Source organism: Panulirus ornatus, chromosome 30 (assembly GCF_036320965.1).
Source record: "Panulirus ornatus isolate Po-2019 chromosome 30, ASM3632096v1, whole genome shotgun sequence".
In the NCBI taxonomy this organism is placed as follows: Eukaryota; Metazoa; Arthropoda; class Malacostraca; order Decapoda; family Palinuridae; genus Panulirus; species Panulirus ornatus.
This window is the reverse complement of record NC_092253.1, coordinates 11,152,047-11,172,366: the sequence shown is the minus strand read 5'-3', so window position 1 is coordinate 11,172,366 and position 20,320 is coordinate 11,152,047. Positions and strand designations below refer to the sequence as shown.

The 20,320-nt window shown below is 40.0% G+C and overlaps 1 protein-coding gene across 1 annotated transcript in view; it reads right to left on the bottom strand.

The window, feature by feature from the left end:
- Window positions 1-3,705: 3,705 nt before the first annotated feature.
- The window catches only part of LOC139758264 (glutamate receptor ionotropic, kainate 2-like), a 34,046-nt gene continuing 17,431 nt past the window's right edge, over window positions 3,706-20,320 (bottom strand). The window contains exons 8-12 of the mRNA XM_071679476.1: window positions 13,939-14,176; window positions 12,995-13,095; window positions 6,643-6,821; window positions 4,364-4,526; window positions 3,706-4,093 (exon numbers count right to left, since the gene is read on the bottom strand). Of these exons, the coding sequence (XP_071535577.1) occupies window positions 3,965-4,093; window positions 4,364-4,526; window positions 6,643-6,821; window positions 12,995-13,095; window positions 13,939-14,176 (810 nt within the window). The 3' untranslated portion in view covers window positions 3,706-3,964. The remainder of the gene's footprint in view (window positions 4,094-4,363; window positions 4,527-6,642; window positions 6,822-12,994; window positions 13,096-13,938; window positions 14,177-20,320) is intronic.

Below are 20,320 nucleotides of genomic sequence, written 5' to 3'. Positions count from 1 at the left end.
ATAAGAGCTGTACATCAGTACTTCTGTTACATTTTCTTTCGTTCACGAGTGCTGTAGTATATGCCCGATAAAACTTTTCCTTCTTTAGATCAGAACAACAGAAGCTCTGACATCCTTTTCTCTATTGATCTTCAGGTTTGCTTAGAATTATTGATATCTTGGTTAATAACTATGACAGATTTACTGGCTAATACATGGCTGTGCACTGAAAAGGCTCCAGGAAAATTTTAGCTTGTAAAGTAGACTTTGACCACAACAAAACGTTAAGAAGTGAAAAGTAAAGTCAGAACAAAAACTGTACCAAAGTCAGAGTTCAAGACCTTCCAGGTTATATATGAAACAGACATTATTTGTGATTGGAACGTTAAATGCCCTCTATAGTTATGAACTGGATGTCCACTGACTTCAGTGAGACTCATGTTCTAAAATTTCTTGAATTGATCCATGAAAAGATCACATAATAGGGATTAGATTCCACTAAACGTTTACTATTTTTTTCGAAAAATGCTGCCACTGTGGTAACCGCGAAGCTATAAAAAGGGTTTGACCTACTTATGCCAATGATCGCGGAGACAGAATGCAGATATATATGGAAATGCAGTGATAATAGGAGATGCAACAATAGATATATGAGTCAAAATTCTAGTAGTGTGGTACTTGTTGCTTCTACAAACAACCGTTTACCATCTTCACAGATGGTTCATGAATGTTTCTACAATGAGAGCTTCCATATAACTTATTAGGTACGCTCGCAATATTATCAGGCAAACACCTAGGATAATCTTACAACTAAATGACGTGACTAAGTGCAAGTATAGTTCAGCTGAGGTTATTATTATTAGCATGGAATACAAGAATACATTTCAGGTGTTTCCTGCAGCTTTGAGGTTTCACGTCACGCAGGTGCAGAGGAGTAATGAACTCTTTTGAAGTGAAAAGGTCGCTTTCAAGAATTTACACCTTTACCTTCGCTGAAAGTGATTATTCTTTCTTCTTATAGCTACTAGCAGGTGGAGCCCAGTAGCATTGTTGCATTATATGCATAAGTATATTCGAGAAGAATTGGACTTGTACAGAACTCAGTTAACACGTATCTGAATTATTTCTTTCGTCCCATTCAGTTAATAAAGGTAAAAGAAGGAAAATAGATATATCACTTTTTATCATCATACGTAGTGATTCTTACGAAACAATTCAAGAGACCGGATCATTCATGGACGTCGGTTAATAGATGTGAAATATATTGTTTTCATAAAGTGAGGAGTTTTTCAGCAGTCATATATTCATATATGGTAATCATTGTAATAATTCATTCCGCTTTTTGTGAAAAAAGATGATTACCTGGATACTTTTCATACATGCGACAGTTACAGAATTGCCTGTGCTTTTGGCAATAGAATATCCCTTTATATATTTCACAAGACATAAAAACTTTACTCGGAACATGTGACGCGGATTCAAATAATTTGGAAAGCTATTACCACTGTGATGAGACAGACTACAAACACCTGCAGTGATCTGTTAGTGGATACAGAACGACAATTTCTTTTCTCTTATTTCCAGCCAGAAGATTTCTCTCTTATCAAGTATCAACCAAGAATTTCAAAAGATATGATCTACATAGATCATTTTGGATACAAAAAGTCACGATCATATTGACTCAAAGCATCAAGACAGGGCAAGGGAAAAACTTTTCTGTAACCAGGCTCAGCGCACATCTTTCTAAGACCACAGGAGATGAAGTGTTACAATCGTCTTACATTTAGCTTGGCGGCGACCAGCAGGATCCCTAGCGAATATTTGTTGACACAGTCAGGTGCGACGGAGGAATGAGCTTAGCGCGTTCATGCTGACCGTACTTATCGAAGTGTCAAGTGATTCTGGCAACTTGCATCGATTATCCAATGATTATTTTATATGGATCAGAGGAATTACATTATTGTTTCATATCTACGATATATACAGAGGTAACAGGGTAAAAACATACAATATTCCACAAGCACGATGTACGTGTACGTGTAGGAAGAGAGGAAAAAAATTGTCTCCTCGTAAATGTCGGTTTGCGGCAGGGGTCCATGGTCGTTTGATTTGTTTATGGATGGAGTTGTTGGGGAGGAGAATGCAAGAGTTTTGGAGAGTGGGGCAAGTATGCAGTCTGTTGTGGATGAGAGGGCTAGGGAAGTGAGTCAGTTGTTGTTCGCTGATGATACACCGCTGGTGGCTGATTCGGATGAGAACCTGCAGAAGTTGGTGACTGAGTTTGGTAAAGTCTGTGAAAAAAGAAAGCTTAGAGTAAATGTGAATAAGAGCAAGGTTATTAAGTACAGTAGGGTTGAGGTACGAGTCAATTGGGAGGTAAGTCTGAATGGAGAAAAACTGGAGCAAGCGAAGTGTTTTAGATGTCTGGGAGTATGTTTGGCAGCGGATGGAACCATGGAAGCGGAGGTGAGTCACAGGGTCGGGGAGGGGGCAAAGGTTCTGGGAGCATTGAAGAATGTGTGGAAGGCGAGACCGTTATCTCGTAGAGCAAAAATGGGCATGTTTAAAGGAATAGTGATTCCAATGATGTTATATGGTTGTGAGGCTTGGGCTATAGATAGGGATGTGCGGAGGAGGGTGGATGAGTTGGAAATGAGATGTTTGAGGACAATATGTTGTATGAGGTGGTTTGATCGAGTGAGTCATGAAAGGGTAAGAGAGATGTGGTTGAGTGTGGTTGAGAGAGCAGAAGAGGGTGTGTTGAAATGGTTTGGTCATATATATATATATATATATATATATATATATATATATATATATATATATATATATATATATATATATATATATATATATATTATATATATATATATATATATATATATATATATATATATATATATATACATATTTCTTTTTCTTTCATATTATTCGCCATATCCCTCATTAGCAGGGTAGCGTTAAAAACAGGGGACTGGGCCTTTGAGGGAATATCCTCACCTGGCCCCCTTCTCGGTTCCTTCTTTTGGAAAATTAAAAAAAAAAAACGAGAGGGGAGGATTTACAGATCCCCGCCCCCACCACATCGGCCGGATAGTTAGGTGATTTGAATGACATTAGCAACAATTCGAAGTGTGGTTGGATGGGAAGGTAGATATAACAAAGTAAGGCAGGAATTGATAACCTGGCACTGAGTCGTTATGTGTTGCAAATCTCACCCTTTCGCTGTCTCCTGTTGCGTTATGCGTGGTGGAAATTTATTTCACTTAACGCCACCGAGATGGTTTCGATAGATATCGGTAATGTTTTGGGTGGAAGGAGACTCGCTCTACTTCAGGATACGCATTGCAGAGAGTGTTCAAACCCACTAGTTTCAAGAGATATCTCCCAGGTCGTCCAAGCTGAGCTAGGGTGTCTTTCGAGCATGCAAATCCTGCTCTGCCAAGGGCTTCCAGCTGTCTGTTTTTGATGACCCAATATGCGTCATCGGTAGTCAAATTAGATATTCTTTCGCTTCTATAATGGCTGAAGTCTGATAAGCTCTCCTCTTCTACGTTCTCGATATCAGACATGACCAAGACATTTCTAAGAATAGTGTTTATCTCTTAAGGTAGCAAGTGATATGATATATGGGAGAATTAGCATCTTTCTTATTTGTTTTTCATGTAATGAAGATACTTTAATATCCCTTAAGATTTTCATTCATGGAAACACTGTAATCTTGCCTATTCTTTTATTACATTGTTACATCTTTATCGTTTAAATAAATCTCGACTCTACATTCATCATCTATGTCTGTCGGTAAGTTAAACAGGGGAGTGGTGATTACATAATGCATACAGAGTGCTAGGAACTTTATCATTTCCTATGACCAACAGGTTCCACATTCTAAGTAGGAGACTTACGCCTCAATCAACAGCCTTCCTAATGAATCTTCTGTCTGCATAACCAATCCCAGTCCCTAACGATACTACGACCAGCATTTCTATGGTGTGTGACAAATGTAAGCGAGGTTCTCCCCCAGCAATGTGATGGAGGCGATGGAGAACCCTAGGATCAGTAGGTAGAAAGCGCCCTGCATGTGTTGCAGTCCCAGCACCACCTGGCTGGTATCCTAAAACCAAAGGAATTTATAACTCATCATTAACGTAATGATCGGAATAATACTTCAGTTTCTTCTTACCATACAGTGACGTTTCATTCTGAATGATGCAGACGACTGTTCAGAAATAATAACCAGACATAGGACTTACTTTCTTTATCTACTTATATCTGGTAATCTGCAGGCCAGACCAGGTATGTCAAGATTCTAACATTCTTCACTTAAGATATAAACCGATAGATCATTATGAATTTCTTGTGCGAGAGAGAAGTACCACATTACCTGTGGTGTGATACCCAGGGAGGTTGAGGCATCCAGTGTTGTTGCTTCTCTCCTCTCCTTCACGCGTCCGGCCACCACTTCCTTAGTCCAGAAACGTATTATACCAGCATCCTCCAGCCGAGACATCAGCTGACTGAAACGTGAGTAAAATGGTGCTCCTTTCCTGTAACATCCGGAAAGACAGTGTAGTTTAATGTAAGTTCCCGTAAACACCTTCCAAATAGCACCAATCAGGTTTTCACAATAGGGGAGCAACGAGGTATTTCTGCTCATTACATTCTGAATTACTGCTTGTAGTTGGCACAGGCTCTCTAAAGTCAAAGTGTTAATTACTCCGACTGAAACCCATAAATACTGTGAAATTTGTTTAATTTGATCAATCTGGGTACTTCCAGTGTAGGAAACAGGAAAAAAGAATAAATAGACAGTCGCAGCAGAATATGCCATACAGCAAATGACACAAAAACATCATAAAACAAAATGCGGTATAAAATCTTGGGTAAAATGAATACGAAACATTATGAATATTTATTTGCCAATAAACATTAGACGGATGATCGCAAGTAAGAGCCAGAACGCGTCTTGAAGCTCATAAGACCTGATAACATTACTGTGTAACAAGAACTTTATGACTTTTTAATGAATCATTATTTGGATCTACACAAACGAAAGGTGTAATGATCATTTGGAAGAATGGAACAGGATTCAAATTATTCAAAAGAATGAAAGTTGAGAAGAATTTCAAAGAATTTGGTGGGAGAAGAAATGAGAGTGATGGGACGATATCTGTAAGGACTCGAACGATCTCATTTCTTGGGAGATGTGTTGTACCAAGGGATGCTTCTGGGAAGATGGAAATGCTTGGGTTTTAAGACACAGAAAATAAGCGATTAAGGATCAGAGATGGGAAACATACTCCTTTAGGAGGCATTACATGTCTTCGTTTATTCCTAGATTATTCGTAGTAGGAAACGTATAAGAACTTCACGGACATTTCTAGCAGTTCATACATTCAGATACCAGATTAGTTGCCTTTATAGCTATATATATATATATATATATATATATATATATATATATATATATATATATATATATATATATATATATATATATATATATATATATATATATATATATATATATATATATATATATATATATATATATATATATATATATATATATATATAGCTATAGATAGAGTTATGCGCAAGTGGGTGGATGTCCTGGAAATGAGATGTTTAAGGACAATATGTGGTGTGAGGTGGTTTGATCGAGTAAGTAATAATAGGGTAAGAGAGATGTGTATTAATAAAAAGAGTATAGTTGAGAGAGCAGAAGAGGGTGTTTTGAAATGGTTTTGTCATTTGGAGAGAATGAGTGAAGAAAGATTGACAAAGAGGATATATGTGTCAGAGGTGGAGGGAACGAGGAGAAGTGGGAGACCAAATTGGAAGTGGAAAGATGAAGTGAAAAAGATTTTGAGTGATCGCGGCGTGAACATGCAGGAGGGTGAAAGGCGTGCAAGGAATAGAGTGATTTGAAACGATGTGGTATACCGGGGTCGACGTGATATCAATGGATTGAACCAGGGCATGTGAAGCGTCTGGGGCAAAACATGGAAAGTTTTCTGGGGCCTGAACGTGGAAAGGCAGCAGTGGTTTCGGTGCATTATACATGACTGCTAGAGACTGTCCCTCTCATCACATTCACATACAGGAGTCTCTCTCTTTTGAAACCCTATCAGTTAGTATGTGATATAATAATAACCTCGAATGGTCTTTCTTATTCATTTACGTATACTTAAGTATGTCCCTCTACTTAGATTGGATATTCCCAATCAGTCCTTATGCAGCACACAACACTACAATTTACTCACAATTACTATTCACTTTAATGAATACCCCATGCTCGTCAATTATGCCCTAAACTGACATTTTACTCACTTTTGCATTTAAACCATAAATAAATAACACCCGTTGTCTTGCATCGAAGCTGCTGACAGACTCACTCAAGTATTCCTAAAGCAGTTGCCTCTCATCCTCGTCCTTCTCATAACTAGGTTCATAAACAAAAATGATAATCCATCCCTCGCCATCCACCTTCATCCTTTATCCACATAAGTCTGGAGTTCACTTCCTTACATCCTTATTATTATTATCATTATAATTATTATCATTATTATTATTATTATTATTATTATTATTATTATTATTATTATTATTATTATTATTATCATTATTATTATAATTATTATCATTATTATTGCAACGTACCTGACGCCCCATCCAGTATCAATCATTATGGAGATTCCCTTCCTGCTGGTGTGGTACGGGGTATTCCCGTATGAGTCAGTGTAGCGAGAGGCGATGATGATGCCGATGTACCTCTCCCAGTGGATCAACGAATATCCCCCGGCCAGGACTTTCTTCAGCGCCTCATCCACTCCAATTACCTAAATCACACGGATTTAACAGTAGAAGAAATAGCATTCCTTTTTTCCACAAAGGTGTCCTCTACAAAAGATTTTGATACACGCAATTTCATGAAACTTTTTTTGATATATACTCAATTAACACTGGCGTATAAGAGTGTATTTTGTTGAGTTTTTGCATTGTCTTTCAGCGAGGTAGCGCCACGGTGTAGAGCATTAAAACCACAGCTCCCTTTCCTCATCCAGACCTCACAGACCTCTCCATGCCAGACGCTTCACATGCCCAGGTTCAATCCATTGACAGCATGTCGACCAAAGTATACCACGTCATTCCAATTCACTCTATTCCTTGCACGTCTTTCATCCTACTGTAAGTTCAAGCCCCGATCGCTCAAAATCTTTTTCACTCCTTCTTCCACCTCCCGTGCGGTCTCCCACTTCTCCTTCCCTCCACCGCTGACACAAATATTCTCTTTGTCAATCTTTCCTAACTCATTCCCTCCATATGTCCAAATCATTTCAACACTCCCTCTCCTGCTCTCACACCCACACTCATTTTATTACCATACATCTCTCTTACCCTTTCATTACTTAATCGATCAAACCACCTCACACCACATGTCCTCAAACATTTCATTTCCAACACATCCACCCTCCTCCATACAACCCTAGCTATAGCCCATGCCTCGCATTCATATACCATTGTTGGAACCACTATTCCTTCAAACATACCCATTTTTGCTCTCTGCGATAACGTTCTCGCCTTCCACTCATTCTTCAACGCTCCCAGAACCTTGGCTCCCTCTCCCACCCTGTAACTCACTTCCGCTTCTATGGTTCCATCAGCTGCCAAATCCACACCTAGATATCTAAAACACTTCACTTCCTTCAGTTTTTCTCCATTCAAACTTACCTACCAATTAGCTTGTCCCTTAACCCTACTCAGCCTAATAACCTTACTCTTATTCGCATTTACTCTCAACCTTTTTCTTTCACACACTTTACCAAACTCAGTCACCAACTTCTGCAGTTTCTCACCCAAATCAGCCACCAGCGCTGCATCATCAACGAACAACAATTAATTCACTTCCTCAACCCTCTCATCCACAACAGACTGCATACTTGCCCATCTTTCCAAAACCCTTGCATTCACCTCCCTAACCACCCCATCTATAAACAAATCAAACAACCATGGAGACATCACGCACCCCTGCCGCAAACCGACATTCAGTGGGAAGCAATCACTTTCTTCCTACTCGTACACATGCCATACATCCTTAGTAAAATCTTTTTCCTGCTTCTAGCAACTAACCTCCCACACCATACACTCTTAAACCCTTCCACAAACCATCTCCATCCACCGGATCATATGTCTTCACCAGATCCATAAATACTACATACTGTTCCATTTGTTGTTTTTTTTAAGTATAGCTCACATATATTCTGCAGAGCAAACACCTGATCCACACATCCTCTACCACATCCGAAACCACACTGCTTTTCCGAAATCTGATGTTCTGTACATGCCTTAACCCTCTCAATCAGTACCCTCCCATATGATTTCTCAGGAATACTCAACAAACTTATGCCTCTGTAATTTGAACACTTACCTTTATCCCCTTTGCCTATGTACGATGGCACTATGTATGCATTCCGCCAATCCTCAGGTACTTCACCATGATCCATACAATCAGTGAATATCCTTACCAACCATTCAGCGACCCAGTCACCCCCTTTTTAACAAATTCCACTGCAATACCATCCAAACCGGCCGCCTTGCCGGCTTTTATCTTCCGCAAGGCTTTCATTACCTCTTCTCTGTTCACCAAACCATTCTCCCTGACCCTCTCACTTCGCAAACCTCCCCCCCGACCAAAACATCCTATATCTGCCAATCTATCATCAAACATATTCAACAAACCTTCAAAATTTTTACTCCATCTCTTTCTTACTTCACCACTACTTGTTATTACATTCCCATTTGCCCCATTCACCGATGCTCTTGTCTTTACGTTACATTATTTTTCACCTTACAAAACATCTTTATATCCTCTTTAAAATTTAGAGATACTCTCTCACCACAATGGCCCAACCCACCAACATACACAAGTATATACGTACACGTCCACACACAGTACATATACATACCTATACTTCTCAACGTATACATATATATAAACACACACAGAACATATACATATATATACACACACAGACATATACATATATACACATATACATTATTTATACTGCCTTCCCTTATTCATTTTGGTCACACATGAAATGAAAACCCCCTCCCCCGCATGTGCACGAGGTAGCGCTAGGAAAAGCCAACAAAGTCCACATTCGCTCACACTCAGTCTCTAGCTGTCATGTGTAATGCACCGAAACCACAGCTCCCTTTCCACATCCAGGCCCCACAAAACTTTACATGGTTTACCCCAGACGCTTCATATGCCCTGGTTCAATCCACTGACAGCACGTCGACCCCGGTATACCACATCCTTCCAATTCACTCTGTTCCTTGCACGCCTTTCACCCTCCTGCATGTTTAGGCCCATATCACTGAAAATCTTTTTCACTCCATCTTTCCACCTCCAATTTGGTCTCTCACTTCTCCTCGTTCCCTCCACCTCTGAAACATATATCCTTTTTGTCACTCTTTCCTCACTCATTCTCCCCATGGGACCAATCCCTTTCAAAACACCCTCTCCTGCTCTCTCAACCACACTCTTTTTATTACCACACATATCTCTTACCCTTTCATTACTGACTCGATAAAACCACCTCACACCACATATTGTCCTGAAACATCTCAATTCCAGCATATCCACCCTCCTCCGCATAACTCTATCTATAGCCTACCCCTCGCGAACGTATAAAATTGTTGGAACCACCATTCATTCAAACATACCCATTTTTGCTTTCCAAGATAACGTTCTCGACTTTCATATATTTTTCAACGCTCCCAGAACTTTCGCCCCTTCCCCCACCCTGTGATTCACTTTCGCTTCCATGGGTCCATCCGCTGCCAAATCCACTCCCAAATATCTAAAACACTTCACTTCCTTCAGTTTCTCTCCATTCAAACTTACCTCCAAATTGACCTGTCCCTGAACCCTACTGTACCTAATAACCTTGTTCTTATTCACATTTACTCTCACCTTTCTTCTTTCACACACTTTACCAATCTAAGTCACCATTTTCTGCAGTTTCTCACACGAATCAGCCACCAGCGTTGTATCATCAGCGAACAACAACCGACTCTATCCCAAGCTTTCTCATCCACAACAGACTTCATACTTGCCCCTCTTTCCAAAACTCTTGCATTCACCTCCCTAACAACCCCATTCATAAACAAATCAAACAACCATGGAGGCATCACGCACCCCTGCCGCAAACCAACATACACTGACAATCAGTCACGTTTATCTCTTCCTATACGTTCACATACCTTACATCCTCGATAAAAGCTTTTCACTGCTTCTAACAACTTACCTCCCACACTATATATTCTTATTACCTTCCACATTTCATCGCTTTCATCTCTATCATATGCTTTCTCGAGATCCATGAATGCTACATGCAAATCTATTTGCTTTTCTATGTATTTTTCACAGACATTTTTCAAAGCAAACATCTGATCCACACATCCTCCACCACTTCTGAAACCACACTGCTCTTCCTCATTCTGATGCTCTGTACATGCTTTCACCCTCTCAATCAATACTATCCCATATAATTTCCTAGGAGTACTCAACGAACTTATACCTCTGTAATTTGAGCACTCACTTTTATCCCCTTTGCCTTTGTACAGTGGCACTATGCAGGCATTGCGCCAATCCTCAGGCACCTCACCGTGAGTCATACATACATTAAATAACCTTAACGACCAGTCAACAATACAGTCACCCCCTTTTCTAATAGATTCCACTGCAATACCATCCAAACCTGCTGCCTTGCCGGCTTTCATCTTCCGCAAAGCTTTTACTACCTCTTCTCTGTTTACCAAATCATTCTCCCTAACCCACTCACTTTGCACACCACCTCGACCAAAACACCCTATATCTGCCACTCTATCATCAAACACATTCAACAAACCTTCAAAATATTCACTCCACCTCCTTCTCACATCACCACTACTTGTTATCACCTCCCCATTAGCTCCCTTCACTGAAGTTCCCAATTGTTTCCTTGTCTTACGCACTTTATTTACCGCCTTCCAAAACATCTTTTTATTCTCCCTAAAGTTTAATGATTCTCTCTCATCCCAACTCTTTTTCACCTCTTAAACCATTCTCTTGACCTCCTGCCTCTTTCTTTTATACATCTCCCAGTCATTTGCATTTTTTCCCTGCAAAGATTGTCCAAATGCCTCTCTCTTTTCTTTCATATATATATATATATATATATATATATATATATATATATATATATATATATATATGTGTGTGTGTGTGTGTGTGTGTATATACATATATTCCTATGAGTCCACGGGGAAAATGAAACACGAAAAGTTCCCAAGTGCACTTTCGTGTAATAATCACATCATCAGGGGAGACACAGGAGAGAAATATAACAGTCAGTTGTTATAGTACAGCAGGGAGGTTATCGGAGTCTTCAAAATGGTGGCATTCCTGATGTATCTCCAAGGCAGTTTTACCAAGTTTCCCAGCTGTCTTTGCCTTTGGAAAAGCAGGGACACCGCGGCGCACTACCACAGCGGAATTGGCCAAAGTGGACCGAATTCTCTGTGGGGATGAACAACGTTAATTGCTAGCCACTGGTGGCACTCCCAGAAGGTGTGTATGCTACCACTGCACATAAAGTTAGGCCTGATGAAACAGTTTGTCACAGCTGTATATAAGGAGTCTGCAGCCTTCAAGTACCTTCACGACTTCTTCCCTAAGTTGTCTGAGGCAAAGGTTAAAGCCGGTGTCTTCGTCGGACCACAGATAAAGAAGATCCTGGAGTACAAGGAATTCCACAAGAAGTTCACTAGGAAGAAGGAAGCAGCTTGTTACAGCTTTGTCGCAGTGGTTCGGGGATTTCTGGGCAGTCACAAGGCCAAAACAACTAGGTGGAGCTGGTTGAGTCTATGGTGAAGAACTACGGCAAAATGGGCTACAGGATGTCCCTTAAAGTCCATATCCTGGACGCTCATCCCAATAAATTCAAGGAGAACTTGGGAGCGTATTCGAAGGAGCAAGACAAGCGCTTCCACCAGGATATACTGGACCTTGAACGCCGCTACCAAGGAACATATAACGATAACATGATAGGAGATTATATTTGTGATCTGATTCGCGAAAGTGATTTACAGCACAAACGTAAATCTCGAAAAACTAACTTGATTAGGTCCTAAGTTGCCCGTGCCGTCTCAGCTAATGTAGACTTCAATACAAGTTAATTTTGATGCCTATGTTGCTGTTTTTCTGACTTTATATGAATAAAAAATGTGCAAAATTCGCACGTTGTCCAAACTGAAATAGGAAAATTTCAAAATATCACTGTCCTGGTCTCAAAAGCAAGGTTTGAAGGTAATAATAGCCTTTTTCTCTACTTTTTGCTCATAAGCAATTAGGAAACAACACTTACTACCGAGAACAAAAATTATGTTACACAACATAATTAGTGCTTCGGCGGTGTGTAGGCGTCTTGTTTTTTGGTGACAACGTAGTTTCCTTGTAGGTTTAACAATAGTCTGTCATGTGAGGTCAGAGGTATCTTTCTTGGCGATATGTAGTTAGACGAAGGTCTCCTTGTAGGTGTAGGCAATTCCTCTGGATGTGAACTGGTTGTGCTCCCCATGTAATTCATGTCTATAAGAAAGTCAGAGACTTGTGGACATTTGAATTCTTAAACTACATTGGATTCATGTAACATGTCTTTTATTTGCCTGTTGGTTTCTCACTATAAGTCTACTTATTGTTTTGTTTCTGTAGCATATGACTAGTTGACTTTGTTGTCTCATCTTGTGTGATTCATGTCTCTGGAGACGATGTCTCGTAGTACACGACCATCTGTCATGTATACTGTCGACATCTGATTGTAGTGATATACTTTATGTTATTGGGTTGCTTGTAGTTTCTGCCGCTGTGAGCTTGTTTTGTATGAAGTATTTCAGTTGTCTGTCGAAGTCGGAGTTATAGTTTCCCTTGTTAATGAGAGCAAATAAACACGGGGTATCAAACCCTGTGTTTCTCTGCTGAAGTTATGTCAGTTTGATGCAGTCTTGTATGCTCGGTGCAACATAGCGTTACTGTCACCAGTTTTGAAGCGTTGAGGACATTCACTAATTACATGTAAATATCAGTTGAGGTCTATGGGAAATAATTTACGTAGCTGACAGTATTGTCATTCACCATGACGTCTAAAGAATGACTTCTTGTTGAAATTGAGTTCATGAATGAATTTCAGAACTGAGTTCTCCTCTATTGCTATCTTAAGGTGGTTAAAGTGTGTTTCATCTCTGACGACTATGTAAATTTCATGACGTAAATACATTATATAGATGGGTGTAATGTGCCTTCCTACAGATTTTTTTTTCTTCTATGTGACACACGCAGAACGCGGCAAAGGTGCCCCAGATTAACGAACCCGTGGCCACTCCCTGTATCGGGTAGTATCGAGTGCCGTTTATGGGTCGAAATGGAGCCTCTGTGGCACAAGCTTTCACAAGGTGTTGTAATGTGGTGCGTGGGACGCTTGGTGGGTGTAGTTCTGGGTGGTTGTATACGCTTCCGCAGATGTGTCTGTGGTGATGTCTATGGGAACATTGGAGAATACTCCACCTGTAGTAACGGAGAGGATAATCTAGAGGAATTCATTTGTTGAGCTGATAACATATTATTCTGGTAGATATTTCATAATGTTGCTGAGTTCTTTGGCCGCATTGTACGTTGGAGCGGTAGCCTGAGAAAAGATAGAGCGTAAAGTTTTCTTTGGCTGATCCCACTTGACGTTGTCGTATATGTATTCAGGTGTATGGTGTTCTGTGTCATCAGCACCACAAAGTCAAGAGCGAGCACTGGTTCACACCCGTCACAGGACACCACACACCTGGATACAGATACGGCAACATAGGAAACATAAGATTACAATAAGAATACTACCAATGTAGTCATGGTGGACTCACCTCCATCTTCTGCATATACTTCCTTCACAACAGGATCTCTGTGCTTAGAAAAGTACATATAAGGTATTCCCCTGAACAACCAGGGTTCAATACCCCAGCCCCAGCTGTCCTGCTTCACAAGGTCCTCAAATGTCTCCAATGGCAGGGATTTCCCTTGTACCGTCATGTGGGCGATGAGCGATGAGCGATACGCCGTCGTGATGACCAGACAGAACACCAGCCACCAACCCAGCAACACCTAAACGTATAGAAGAGACATTCAAGAGGAGGACTGGCTAATCAAGACACACCAATGATGAAAAGTTTTCCGCCATGTCAACAGTACCTGAAGGCATAGTAAATGAAAGAAGAGACATTTATAGTTCATCAATGTCTTCACTTTGAGATGAGATAATGATCAAGCCAACCAGTCAATCACTTAAAAAGAAGTGGAGTAAGAATGCTGGTATCATCCAGTAACATTTGCACACTGTGAAGATGTGATGTATAGGATTCCTCCTAATCTAAGTATGTCCTTGCTGCTTTGTAACTAAAACTGTTTACTGCGGCAAAAAGAGATTCATTTTTCCATCGTCGGAGCCCAGATAATTGCTCTTACTGAGGCCTAATAAATAATGAAGATAAAAGAGCTTCAGCCTTTTATCACGTTCACTGTGTGCAAGATTCTTTTATAGCCCAGTTACTTGGTTCTGCCAGAAAACTACTGAGTCTTATATGAGGAAGGTGAGGCTACAAATTACGGTACTGTATCCCATAACGTCCTTTTCTTGGGTCACAAATAATGGGATTTCCAAACACTCTGATATTTAGGATATATATAAGGATCGATGATTATGTGGTGAAAGAGATCTGTAGTTAAATAGATACAAGTACGAAGGGATATGTAGTACTTATATATGATAGATAGATTCAGCTAATGAGTTGTTAAAGTTAAGGTATATAAATGATACCAAACGACTAATCCAAGATCGTAATGAGGGGAAACGTTTAATTAGATAAGCTGAGTGTATGCAAATCCCTGGATGATTATGTTAATGAATAAAGTGCAGATGTGTTAACTATGATGTAGAGATGAAATTTTTTGACGCCGTGCTTAAGTGAGGGAAGCATGAATTTCTTGTGTGTCTTTATACACACGTTGTCTTTAAACACACACACACACACACACACACACAAACACGCATTAGCATTTGAAGTCAAATGTAAACTAGGATAACAAACCGAATAGTGATTGCAAATCAGGTGATGTAACTCATTAAGTGCATGATTCAGAGGGCTGTGCAGTTATCACTACAGCTCCAGGAAGCCTTCTCTTGGAAGTGTGAAGGGAAATATGTATTACACCAGCAGCATGGAGCCCCAGTACGTGTTGCCATATTTCTTTATTGTGAGACAATGGTTAACAAATCACTTGTTAGGAAATGTCAACATATTAGACATTTCGAGGGTGAGTGTTATCCATACTAACGAATGGGTAAAAAGTGGCAAAGTGAATTGAAAGCAAGAATCACGAGATCATCTCTCGTTTTCACAAAATCTTCATCAGAAGAATGACGATATATCACGACAGGTACGCGAGTCTATAAACACAACTGGTGGATCAAGGAACTGGTCGCTGTGTCGCTCCCCGACTGGTCACTAAGTAGCGCTGACCTAGTGCAAACTGACCAGTCACAGAGCACCATATGTGTCAGCGCGCAGTTCAGGCCCAGACGGAGATGCCATCTTATGTGTTACATGTCTTTTTAATGGGCAAGTGAGCTGCTTCTAATGCTTTTCTTGTCGGGTCGTCTACTCTAAGTGGTAGAATCTTTGCATCCCTTCATTCTGGTACATGTCCTTCCTCGTCCACATGTACGACCACAGTTCTGGTGGTGTTTCTGTAGCCTCACTCGTATAGTCCACGTCCAGTCTCACTGTAATCATATTTCTCACGCCTGCTGAATGAGATATCTTATAATATTTTGTTCAATGTTGTTGTCTCCTGATCCTGACGTGGCTACTGCATTCACGCAACTTTGGCACTCAAGCTGGGTATTACTGATGCCTCATTCTTATCCCGTAATGAATCACATGCGCAAATGGAGCACTGATGTAAGTAAAACTCGCTGGAGCACTGATGTAAGTAAAACTCGCTAGAAAAGTAAACACAGAAGCTCCAAGCTCTCGGCTGTATTTAAAGCCATTTTTAAGGATACTGAGTCAATATGAACAAGATAATATATACAAAACCAGCCTACACCACAGTTGAGTGAAGATGGTAGCTGAGAAACGTGAGAGGGTTGACCAGAACGGTAAAATGACCCGTCCTTCAACATGGCAAAGGACGTAAGGTCAGCTACAGCCTTCTTCACTTTGCCACAATTCTACAGAGATTTCACTGAAACATTATCTAATCTGTACATTCCTAAATTCATGTTCATGGTGCTGTTAACTCAGATGGGAGAGCACTCAAAGATAAGACTTTCTGTAACACAGAAGGCTAAACAATTCTTGATTCATCACAATTCATAGGATGCGTATAAACTTCTATATGTTCAAATAATAATTTTGATTCCGAGGCTGTCCTTACAGTTTATTCATGCTGTTGAATTCTCTCCTTTTAAAAGTTACCTGTTTGGCCAATATCCATCTTATCACAGACTTTATATGGAGCAGAGCAGACCCCTGATGTTTCATTAGATGATGGTCTGTTATTTATTAAGGATATCCGTAGGGTGTTTCCACATGTAAAAACAACATTAATATCAATTTGTTTCAAAAGACTTGTGGGTGGTAAAAGTTCCTTATGACAGGGTAGAACCAAAGTATTTTTGTAAACGAATTTGTTTTCTTTCTCACTACAATTGTAGTTACTCCTTGCTTCATGTATACATTTGTCAATAATCTTCTCAAGATAAAGTTTTCTCGCAGTATTGTATATATATATATATATATATATATATATATATATATATATATATATATATATATATATATATATATATATATATATATATATATATATATATATATATATTTTTTTTTTTTTTTTTTTTTTTAAACTATTCGCCATTTCCCGCATCAGCAAGGTAGCGTTAAGAACAGAGGACTGGGCCACTGAGGGAACATCCTCACCTGGCCCCCTTCTCTGTTCCTTTTTTTTGAAAAAAAAAAAAAAAAAAAAAAGAGGGGAGGATTTCCAGCCCCCCGCTCCCTCCCCTTTTAGTCGCCTTCTACGACACGCAGGGAATACGTGGGAAGTATTCTTTCTCCCCTATCCCCAGGGATATATATATATATATATATATATATATATATATATATATATATATATATAATCAGTTTCTTCATTTAAGAATTCAGGATCGCAAGTTCGTAAGGCCCTAAGAAACATACCCACAAAAGAAGAAATTTTGACAAAATTGTGATGGTTCGAGAAATGAATAAATGCATCATTTTGGGTAGGCTTCCCATAAACTTTGTGCTTAAGATCCTTGTCTGATGTTATCAAAGAAGTTAAAAAGTGCAATGAATCACTGATTTCCTCCTCTATTGTGAAAGTTAAAGAGGGAACTAAGAAAGTTTTTCTAAAAATTTCCTAGGATCATCACTGGGAGGCCATACACATAGAATATCATCTACATATCTGTACCATGGTAATTTGAAGGTACAGATTTGAGGAACGAGCCTAGTTTCAAAGAATTCCATACATAAATTTGAAACAGTAGGTGAGAGGGAATTACTCACTACACATCAAAAGATATATGTTTGTATAATTTTCCATTAGCTCTGAAAACGTTTTCTATTATACATGATTTTATGCGTCTAATTGATACACTATAACTAACAGGAAGCTTTGATCTATATAGCTCTTTCTTAATGTAATTTAACAAATCATGTGCTGGAACTTTCATGAAAGGAGAAGTAACTCGGAAACTAATAAGTGAAGAAGGATTATTGTGGTCTTTAAGATGGATTAACAAGTCCTCAATGTCTTTTATATGAGATTTTGAAACAGTACCAACTAGGGAAATTAACCATTTACTAAACCAGTTAGACATGCTATGATCCATAGCATATTCAAAGAAAACAACCTACCCTCACCCACTCAGCAAAACTTGTATAGCATAACAGCACCAACAGAGCTAAATACCGAGCGTAAGGGACGACTGTACGTTTTTTCTATTTTCTTTACTAAGTTTTACTAAGCCATACATGTAGGACAGTCCAGGATTGTCAGATGAAATAATTTTATGAGTTGAGGTTTATCTCTCAACAAGATTTGCTGAGTGAGTGAGGGTAGGTTGTTTTCTTTGAATATACTATGGATCATTTTCTCTAAGAGATTGAATGCTGAAGATGAAATGATATAGAGCAGTAGGAGGAGAAAGAAGTGGGGCCTTAGAGGGTTAGTGGAGAGCACATTATTTGTTGCAATAGGCATCAACAAAGCATTTGATACTGTCCCCCAGCACGCCCTCACACAGACAGTACTTCACACCACCCTACATAACATTGACAAAAAGTGGTTGGTTAATTTCATAGCCGGCCGTCGGTCACTCACAAACACTTCAGCTCCAAAACGCTTAAACTCTACAATGCAGTTCCCTAAGGAGCAGTTCTTTCTCCAACATTCTTCGGTCTCTTCCTGCACGTCCTCCCATTACCTCGGACAAAGTTCGACATGAAGAGCCTTTCGTACACAGACAAGGTCACAATCACATGAAATCACCCAGACACCACAGTAGCAAGAACAAACATGAAATACAACGTTACACAACTTGAACAATGGCTCAGCCAGATCAGAATGCCGAGCATCTCCACAGAAATCTTCTATCATTCTTTCAATCCCAGACAGACATGTATCCTGCTCACACCCCCAAGTCTCTCTGAATGGACATTCACTCCTTCTGAACAAAACACCAACCATTCCAAGCGTCATGCATGACGCACACATGACGTAAAATCCCCATACAGATAACATAAACACGAAAGTATAACACAAATCAAATTCCCTTAGAACACAAAATGGCACCAGATTTGGACAAGAAAAAGAATCCCTCAACATCTTATACAACCAAGTCATCCGCTCCACTTTAAACTGTCTCTCACTTGCCTGGTATTCCACCCTCTCAAAAGCATATAAAACAAAGCTGCAAAACACGGCTACAAACATCCCACGCCTTCCCAATAAAACAATGATCCCCCAGTACATTTTCCTCTCAACATCCTCGGTACCCAATTCTATGCAACAGCAGCATACCCCTCTCACCCTAACCATTGTATAATTGTCCGCCAACCCCCAATCAGAGATAAAAAGCTTGCTCCTGCTTCACGTTTCAGAAAACTCTACTCACAGATCCCCTAATCCCCCCTCCCAACAAATAGAACTCTGACAAAACACATACACACTGAAATACCCTGCAGTCATTAAACAATAAAACTCCCAACTCAAAAACTCCAGCCCTCTGCACATACACGCATCAGAAACCACACTCTCCCACTTTGGCTCCGGACTTTACTCATCACTACAACACTATAAACACCGTTTCAGCTTATTCCAAGACCCTTCATGCCCGACGATGCAACTTCCATAAGGAAGACAACGAGCGCTTATTACTTCATTGTCCTGCATTTTCTGCACAAAGACACACAAACAATAGTACAACACTTTACAACCTATGGTCCCAATTGGTGGCCGGGGCCAGCTTCCTGAGTGCTGTGGGAACTTCTTAAGTATAGAAGGGACACCTGGAACAGGAATATAAGGTAAAGTGTACAAAACAGATTAGACGTTGAGTGCCCCCGCTCTCCTACGATGATAAGTCTTCTTACGTTATATGATCCTGTCATTCCTAGGCATCCGATTACTTCAGGCATAGGTAATGTCCCACATAGGCTGGCTAAAAAGCTGGCCAAATCCTCATCCACTCAACGAATCCTACAGACTTAATCAGAAAACAGAATCATGGAAGCACAAGCTGGACACCTTTGATAGTGATTCCCTGTTCACCAACGTCACAATGGAGGGAGCAGTACAGGCGAAGAGAAGAGTGGTAGATGGCACGGACGCAGACAACCTTCCCCTGCCCAGGGATAAATTTAAGGAGTGCGTGTGTACGTCTTACTTGGATCCTTCATATTCAGTGAGGAGAAATACCAGCTGCACAGTGGCCTGGCAATGGGAAGGATCATTATAAGAACAACTTGAACACGAGAACAACATAGCTCAAATACGTTGACGACATGCTTGCAGTCACACCCAGAAGGACTGACCTACGTGGCATTGTGCAACAACTCAGCAGGGCATATCGGAGGATCCTGTTCTTGTCAGAAAGCGAATAATATAGCCATCTATCTTCTTTGGAAACACCAATGCACTGTAGGAACGAAGACCAAA